The sequence below is a fragment of the Salvelinus sp. IW2-2015 genome, linkage group LG31 (genome assembly GCF_002910315.2).
Source record: "Salvelinus sp. IW2-2015 linkage group LG31, ASM291031v2, whole genome shotgun sequence".
NCBI lineage: Eukaryota > Metazoa > Chordata > Actinopteri > Salmoniformes > Salmonidae > Salvelinus > Salvelinus sp. IW2-2015.
This window is the reverse complement of record NC_036870.1, coordinates 24987725-24996978: the sequence shown is the minus strand read 5'-3', so window position 1 is coordinate 24996978 and position 9254 is coordinate 24987725. Positions and strand designations below refer to the sequence as shown.

Here is a 9254-nt window from a genome sequence, read left to right as displayed (position 1 = left end):
TGATCCCACACTGAGAATGACTCACACACAGGAATGACTCCCACACTGAGCTGACTCCCACACTGAGAATGACTCCCAAACTGAGAATGACTCCCACACTGAGAATGACTCCACAACCTAGACTGACTCACAACTGAGACTGAACTCCCCACACTGAGACTGACTCCCACACTGAGAATCGACTCCCACACTGAGACTGACTCCCACACTGAGATGACTCCCACACTGAGAATGACTCCCACACTGAGACTGATCCCACACTGAGACTGATGATCCCACATGAGAATGATCCCCACACCGAGACTGACTCCCACACTGAGACTGACTCCCACACCCGAGACTGACTCCCACCCTGAGACCTGACTCCACAACCGAGACTCGACTCCCACACCGAGACTGAACTCCCACACTGAGACTGACTCCACACCGGAGACTGACTCCCACACTGAGACTGACTCCCACACCGAGAATGATCCCACACCGAGACTGCTCCCACACTGAGACTGACTCCACACCGAGACTGACTCCCCACACTGAGAACTGACTCCCACACTGAGACTGACTCCACACCGAGACTGACTCCCACACACGAGACTGACTCCCACACTGAGCTGACTCCCACACAGAGACTGACTCCCACACTGAGACTGACTCCCACACAGAGACTGACTCCCACTGACTGAGACTGACTCCCACACAGAGACTGACTCCCACACAGAGACTGACTCCCACACTGAGACTGACTCCACACAGAGACTGACTCCCACAGCCGGACTGACTCCCACACAAGAGACTGACTCCCACACAGAGACTGACTCCCACACTGAGACTGACTCCCACACTGAGACTGACTCCCACACTGAGACTGACTCCCACACTGAGAATGACTCACAAACTGACCACAGGCTGACAGGCAGCAGCGTGCTCCTCGCTAAGGTAGTAATCTATCAGTGTACTAATACATAACAGCCCCCCCCCCCCTCAGGTACCCTGATGGTCCCAATGATACACACACACACACACAAGCTCATTCTAACCTATATACGTGCACTGATTTGACATATTCATATTCAGCCCTTGGTGAGGTCTGTCACTGTAGACAAGATGATGTCAGGAGGATAAGTGCCAGCAGCTCTCCCAGTGCCTTCACAGACTGATACTCCTGCCATGAATTACTCAGCATTGGCTTGCCGCCATAATGGTCATTCTGGGCAAGTGGGAGAGTGTTTGTCACTCCACTGACAGACAAAGAGAGACAAAGAGAGAGAAAGAGAGAGGGGGGAGAGAGCGAAAAAGATCGAGAGATGAGTTTGACTTCCTCATCACAATACAACCACAGAACCCTCACTCAACAACTCAACTTACTGACACCAGTACCACAAAAGGCAGTATAACACAAGTTCACACAATGGCAAGGGAACGCAACCACACACAACAATGGCTATCTACCATTGTACAACTTCCTCCCATGTCTGTACAGTATGTGACCCCATAACTTTTCACCTCTGACCCCTGCAGGCCCACGAGCGATTGGAGGACTTGAGGCTGGAGGCGGTGCAGGACAACAATATAGAGCTGGTCACAGACATCTTGGGTGACATCACTGCCCTCGCTGTCCGTGATGACAGCGCAGCGGAACTCTCCCGAATCCTCCAGGAGCCCCACTTCCAGGTGCGTAACCCAGTCACTAAGGTTAAAGGTTATAGTTGATGATAATGGCCTACATTCAGAACTGACCCCATAGCCTTTATACCTTGGTTCTTCTTGTTAATCTGAAAGCATGGGCTATGAGCAATATGGATATACGCTGAGTGTACAAAACATTAAGAACACCTTCCTAATATCGAGTTGCACCCCCCTCTATTTGTCGGGTGCATGGACTCTACAAGGTGTTGAAAACATTCCACAGGGATGCTGGCCTTTGTTGACTCCAATGCTTCCCACAGTTGTGTCAAGTTGGCTGGATGTCCAATGTCCYATTGGTTGGTGGACCATTCTTGATACACACAGGAAACTGTTGAGCGTGAAAACCCCAGCAGTTCTTGACACAAACCGGTGCGTCTGGCACCTACTACCATACCCCGTTCAAAGGCACAAATATTTTGTCTTGCCCGTTCACCCTCTGAATGGCACACATACACAATCCATGTCTCAGTTGTGTCAAGGCTTAAAAATCCTTAAAAAACCTGTCTCCTCCCCTTCATCTACAATGATTGTGACATCAACAAGTGACATCAATAAGGGATCATAGCTTTGACCAGGATTTACCTGGTCAGTCTATGTCTCAGTGTATATCTAGCAGGTAGAATTTTCGACTACCCTTGGTAGGGCTGACGCCAATTCGTTGACTTAACGATTTTTTGGTCGACCAAGATTTTATTTAATCGAGCGGTAGGCGAATATATCTATTTTTATGGCACACGAGACACCTGTCTGATTCGCGCCCATCTTAGTGAACTAATACATTGCGGAGATGCCAAAGTCCAAACAGAAGGGCAGTGTGGCTAAAATGCACGTCTCTCCAGAATTCGTTCTCTCCCGGCAATTTGTGCACATTCATTGTTTCATAACTTCGTTGTGGGAATTGTTTGCGTTTGACTGTTAGTGTCTATCAAGTCCCCATTACATATAATCTRCAGTAGTACATTTAACATGAATTCCTATCATTTGTAATCTACAATGTTTGTTTGGTTCCAGTCATTTCTGTTAATGCATTCAATATGTTATTATTCCAGTCGTTTACTGTTCTCGTTGTCGGAGTGGACACCTTGTTGTCACGTTGTTGTCCTCGTTGTCGGAGTGGACACCTTGTTGTCACGTTGTTGTCTCGTTGTCGGAGGTGGACACCTTGTTGTCACGTTGTTGTCTCGTTGTCGGAGTGGACACCTTGTTGTCACGTTGTTGTTCGTTGTTGTCATGTTGTTGTCTCGTTGTCGGAGTGGACACCTTGTTGTCACGTTGTTGTCACGTTGTTGTCATGTTGTTGTCTCGTTGTCGGAGTGGAACCGTGTTGTCACGTTGTTGTCTCGTTGTTGTCACGTTGTTGTCTCGTTGTCGGAGTGGACACCTTTGTTTGTCACGTTGTTGTCACGTTGTTGTCATGTTGTTGTCTCGTTGTCGGAGTGGACACCTTGTTGTCACGTTGTTGTCTCGTTGTCGGAGTGGACACCTTTGTGTTGTCACGTTGTTTTGTCCACGTTGTTGTTTTGTCTCGTTGTCCGGAGTGGACACCTTGTTGTCACGTTGTTGTCTCGTTGTCGGAGTGGACACCTTGTTGTCACGTTGTTGTCTCGTTGTCGGAGTGGACACCTTGTTTGCAGAGCGCAGAAACAGGTTTTGGTTTATTTCATTCCATTTACAAGTTTTGTCAATTTAGTAATTGTCTTTTGTTTAGAGTGCTCCTGTCAATGTTGAGTAAGGACACGCACCTGATTACGCATACAAGTAGGTCTATAAGCTGCCTGGCCCGCGCGCAAATGTAGGCATGTAAATGTGCCCGTTTGGGAATCTGATAGTATTTCTGATTGGCTTAATGCACCACCACTAATGAGCTGTGGAGCTTCTCAAAGGAYTGCTTTCTTCACCTCAAACAGCAAGCAAACAACTTCTGTTTTTAAATCCATTGAGAATGACAATAGTTCCTCTATGTATTTTAAAATCTTTACAACTCTCTCCCTTTGGATAACCACTCAGCATGAAAGGGAAAAATGWCGTTCTCTGATTCAGTGGAAACATCGTAAAACAGGCCTACCTGAGGACCTTGTATCCCTTGATCAAATAGCCTACAGCAGTGTCTGTCCCGAGCTCACTGCTACAGGAAACTCTGAGGACCCAGAATATTTTATACAATGCTGCAAGTTTGCTAGCTCAAGCCTGACCCAATTTGGTAGTTGATACGTTTCAAGTTCGTTGCAGACAGGCCATGCATAGCCAATGTGATTTACAGGATATTTATTTTGATCAGGATATTCTTTAATTATTATTTAGTCTTYTTTTTTTTACCCCTTTTTCTCCCCAATTTTGTTGTATCCAATTGGTAGTTACAGTCTTGTCTCATCGCTGCAACTCCTGCATGGACTCGGGAGAGGCGAAGGTCGAGAGCCATGCGTCCTCTGAAACACAACCCAACCAAGAAACACTCCTTCTTGACACAATGCCCGCTTAATTCGGACAACGCTGGGCCAATTGTGCACCACCCCATGGTCGCGGCCGGCTGCAACAGAGCTTGGACTCAAACCAGGGAGGCCCATCAGGATATTTTTTACCTGCAGGCTGCAATGTTTGTTGGCTTTATGTAGGCTATTTTTACATAGTTGGCAATTAGAATAGATGTTACTTTTTATGTTGTTATGATTTTACTTTAGATTTGGAGATAATTTTCATTAACCACATGACAATAATTTTGAAATACGAAGACATTTATAAATTAAATGAAACATTTCCATGAAAATGTGCATATGAAAATCATAACTGGCATGCAGATCGGTAGAAACGGTAAGCTAAATTGGCATTTCACATGAGAAAGGTTGCCAACTCCTCGCCTATTACCGGCAACTTCAGGAGAGTAACTGCAGAATCTGCGAAAGCCAGCAGGAGCGAGAGGAGGATGGTCAGGTTAAGGTTTTTTTCTTCTGGTTATCTAGATCTCTGGCTCCCTCTTGAGTCCTTTGTATGTTATTTCATCAAACAGTAAGCTTAAAGCGTCAGACAAGCTCAATGCATATAGCTGATTTTATTTAAACACATAAGGTYTGTCTATATATGGAAAAATACACGTAAACAAAGGTTGACCAATCGATTGGTCGAAAGAACAGACGACTTTCGGCCAACTAAGATTTTTTGGGGGTCTGGGARAGTCCTAACCCTTGGGCAAAAGATGTGCTGAACATTGTATGATGTTTTTCAATGTTGATGSTTCTATTTTAGTACAGAAACGATTCTATACATGTATTCATCTCAACTCCTGTTATGAAAGGATCAAAACCTCCCCTAGAATACTGACCTCCTACATCCATGGACCTATCAGAGGACTAACAGGGCTTTTCAGAGTGTGGACCAATAGGATTTATATCTTTGAGTAGGGAATATCTTTGCTTCAATCAGATGCATGCATGCTATCAGCTCAAAGATAATACTTTGATGACCTACTGAGAGAGAAGCTGGAGCGCGAGAGAGAGACTGTGACAGGGAGATGGGGAAAGTGATTACTTGACAGTGAGCTTAAATCTGGAATCCTTAATCAGGGATGCAAACCCTTCGCTTTTCGGTGATATTCGCCATTTTGAGCTCAATAGGCCATCCACGTGAATCGTGTAGATCCGAAGAGAAAAAGTTTGTGGCTGGGAAGGGGGTCTGTTTCTCATATCGAAATCATTGACTGAGCACAGAATGCACCCCTACACGTTATATCCTCCTGATTCCTGCTTACAAGCAAAAACTCAAAACAGGAAGTACCAGTTACGCACGCAATACGTAAATGGTCCGATAAAGCGGATGCTAATCTACAGGACTGTTTCGCTATCACAGACTGGAGTATGTTCTGGGATTCATCCGATGGCATTGAGGAGTTTACCATAACAGTCACTGGCTTCATTAATAAGTGCATCAACGACGTCATCCCCACAGTACGTACAGTGCATTCGGAAAGTACTCAGCCCCCTTCAGTTTTTCCATATTTTGTTGCGTTACAGCCTTAATCCAAAATGTATTAAAAAAAAAAAAAAATCTCATGAATCTACACACAATACCCCATAATGACAAAGCAAAAAAAGATTTTCGATATTTTTGCAAATTTATATAAAAAAAAACCTGAAATATAATATTTACATAAGTATTCAAACCCTTTACTCAATACTTTGTTGAAGCACCTTTGGCAGTGATTACAGTATTGAGTCTTCTTGGATATGACACTACAAGCTTGGCACACCTGTATTTGGGTATTTTCTCCCATTCTTCTCTGCAGATCCTCTAAAGCTGTCAGGTTGGATGGGGAGCGTCGCTGCACAAATATTTTCAGGTCTCTTTAGAGTTGTTCGATCGGCCACTCAAGAACATTGAAACTTGTCCTGAAGCCACTCCTGCGTTGTTTTGGCTGTGTGCTTAGACTCGTTGGCGTGTTTGAAGGTGAACCTTCACCCCAGTCTGAGGTCCTGAGCTCTCTGGAGCAGGTTTTCATCAAGGTTCTTTGTACTTTGCTCTGTTCATCTTCCCCTAAATCCTGACTAGTCTCCCAGTCCCTGCCGCTGAAAAACATAACCACAGCATGATGCTTCCACCACCATGCTTCACCGTAGGGATGGTGCCAGGTTTCCTCCAGACATGACGATTGGCATTCAGGCCAAAGTGTTCAATCTTGGTTTCATCAGAGAATCTTGTTTCTCATGGTCTGAGAGTCCTTTAGGTGCCTTTTGACAAACTCCAAGTGGGCTGTCATGTGCCTTTTATTGAGGAGTGGCTTCCATTTGGCCACTCTACAATAAAGGCCTGATTGGTGGAGTGCTGTAGAGATGGTTGTCCTTCTGGAAGGTTCTCCCATCTCCACAGAGAAAATATGGAGGTCTGTCYGAGTGACCTTCGGGTTCTTGGTCACCTCCCTGACCAAGGTCCATCTCCCCCAATTGCTCAGTTTAGCCAGGCGGCCAGTTCTAGGAAGAGTCTTGGTGGTTCCAAACTTTTTCCATTTAGGAATGATGGAGGCCACTGTCTTCTTGGGGACCTTCAATGCTGCAGAATTTTTTTGGTACTCTTCCCCCTCGACACAATCCTGTCTCGGAGCTCTACGGACCATTCCTTTGACGTCATGGCTTGGTTTTAGCTCTGACGTGCACTGTCAACTGTAGGACCTTATATAGACAGGTGGGTGCCCTTCCAAATCATGTCCAATCAATTGAATTATTATTATTATTATTATTATTTATTTTTTCACCTTTATTTAACCAGGTAGGCCAGTTGAGAACAAGTTCTCATTTACAACTGCGACCTGGTCAAGATAAAGCAAAGCAGTGCGACAAAAAACAACAACACAGAGTTACACGTGGGATAAACAAAAGTACAGTCAATACCACAATAGAAAAATCTATATACAGTGTGTGCAAATGGAGTAAGGAGGTAAGGAAATAAATAGGCCATAGTAGCGAAGTAATTACAATTTAGCAAATGAATACTGGAAGGATAGATGTGCAGATGATGATGTGCAAGTAGAAATACTGGTTTGCAAAAAAGTAAATAAAAACAATATGGGGATGAGGTAGGTAGTTGGATGGGCTATTTACAGATGGGCTGTGTACAGCTGCAGCGATCAGTAAGCTGCTCAGATAGCTGATGCTTAAAGTTAGTGAGGGAGATATAAGTCTCCAACTTCAGTGATTTTTGCAATTCGTTCCAGTCATTGGCAGCAGAGAAATGGAAGAAAAGGCGGCCAAAGAAGGTGTTGGCTTTGGGGATGACCAGTGAGATTTACCTGCTGGAGCTTTACCTGCAAAGACTTATAGATGACCTGGAGCCAGTGGGTTTGGCGACAAATATGTAGCGAGGGCCAGCCGATGAGAGCATACAGGTCGCAGTGGTGTGGGGCTTTGGTGACAAAACGGATGGCACTGTGATAGACTGCATCCAGTTTGCTGAGTAGAGTGTTGGAGGCTATTTTGTAAATGACATGGCGAAATAGGAAGCCTAWTCTAGATTTAACTTTGGATTGGAGATGGTTAATGTGAGTCTGGAAAGAGAGTTTACAGTCTAGCCAGACACCTAGGTATTTGTAGTTGTCCACATATTCTAAGTCAGAACCGTCCAGAGTAGTGATGCTAGTTGGGCGGGCGGGTGCGGGCAGCGCCATCGTTTAACGAGCATGCATTTCGTCTTTACTAGCATTTAAGAGCAGTTGGAGGCCACGGAAGGAGTGTTGTATGGCATTGAAGCTTGTTTGTATGTTGTTAAGACAGTGTCCAAAGAATGGGTTGTCTGCGTAGAGGTGATCAGGAATCACCCACAGCAAGAGCGACATCGTTGATACATACAGAGAAAAGAGTCGGCCCGAGAATTGAACCCTGTGGTACCCCCATAGAGACTGCCAGAGATCGAACAACAGCCCTCCGATTTGACACACTGAACTCTGTCTGAGAAGTAGTTGGGTGAACCAGGCGAGGCAGTCATTTGAGAAACCAAGGTTGTTGAGTCTGCCGGTTATGATATCATTTAGTACATTTTAGCGTGGCTGAGTGCACCCTGTGACCAGTTCGGAAACCGGCTCTGCGCACAGCAGAGAAAGCGCTATGGTACGGGATTCGAAATGCTGCGTCAGTGACTCTGATTGTCATCTTGCTTTTCAAAAGACTTTAAAAAGGACCCCAAGTACGGCAGGGCCATGGATAATCATGTCACTGCTATACAGTATTGGGGGTCTAGAGTGTCACCCCCTTTGAAGAGGTTTCCGATCTTTAGGAACCTCAAACGATACGAAAGAGATTTACCACAGGTGGACTCCAATCAAGTTGTAGAAACATCTCAAGGATGATCAATGGAAACAGGATGCACCTGAGCTCAATTTCGAGTCTCATAGCAAAGAGTCTGAATACTTATGTAAATGCATATTTTTTTWWTTTTTTTTGAATGCACATTACATATCCCAACCATAAGCCATGGATTACAGGCAACATCCACACTGAGCTAAAGGCTATAGCTGCCGCTTTCAAAGAGTGGGACACTAACCCGGGTGCTAATAAGACCGTTACGCCCTCCGACAAACCATCAAACAGGAAAAGRGTTAATACAGTACTAAGATCGAAGCCTACTACCTGGCTCTGACACTCGTTAGATGTGACAGGGCTTGCAAACTATCACAGAGTACAAAGGGAAACCCAGCCGCGAGCTCCCCAATGATGTGAGCCTACCAGACGAGCTAAATGCCTTCTCTGCTCGCTTCGATTCAAGCAAGACTGAACCATGCATGAGAGCACCAGCTGTTCCGGAGGACTGTGTGATCATACTCTCCGTAGCCAGTGTGCGTAAGACCTTTAAACATGGTTAACATTCACAAGGCCTGACATATTTCCATGATGTGTACTCCGAGAATGCGCTGARCTCTATACCAGGCGGTGTCAGAGAAAGGTCCTGAAAATTGTCAACGACTCCAGGGTACCAAAGGTTTCTCATCCTTCCCTTCTGCTCATTCCCTTTCACTCTCTCTTTCTCTCCCTCTATCTCCATCTCTCTATCCCCCTCTCTCTCTCCATCCCCCTCACTCTCCCCATCTCTCC

The 9254-nt window shown here is 45.3% G+C and overlaps 1 protein-coding gene across 1 annotated transcript in view; it reads left to right on the top strand.

The window, feature by feature from the left end:
- The window catches only part of pals2b (protein associated with LIN7 2, MAGUK p55 family member b), a 38247-nt gene that overhangs the window by 21801 nt on the left and 7192 nt on the right, over positions 1–9254 (top strand). Inside the window, exons 3-7 of the mRNA XM_070436398.1 lie at positions 1519–1671; positions 4041–4294; positions 5963–5980; positions 6104–6179; positions 7385–7504. Of these exons, the coding sequence (XP_070292499.1) occupies positions 1519–1671; positions 4041–4294; positions 5963–5980; positions 6104–6179; positions 7385–7504 (621 nt within the window). The remainder of the gene's footprint in view (positions 1–1518; positions 1672–4040; positions 4295–5962; positions 5981–6103; positions 6180–7384; positions 7505–9254) is intronic.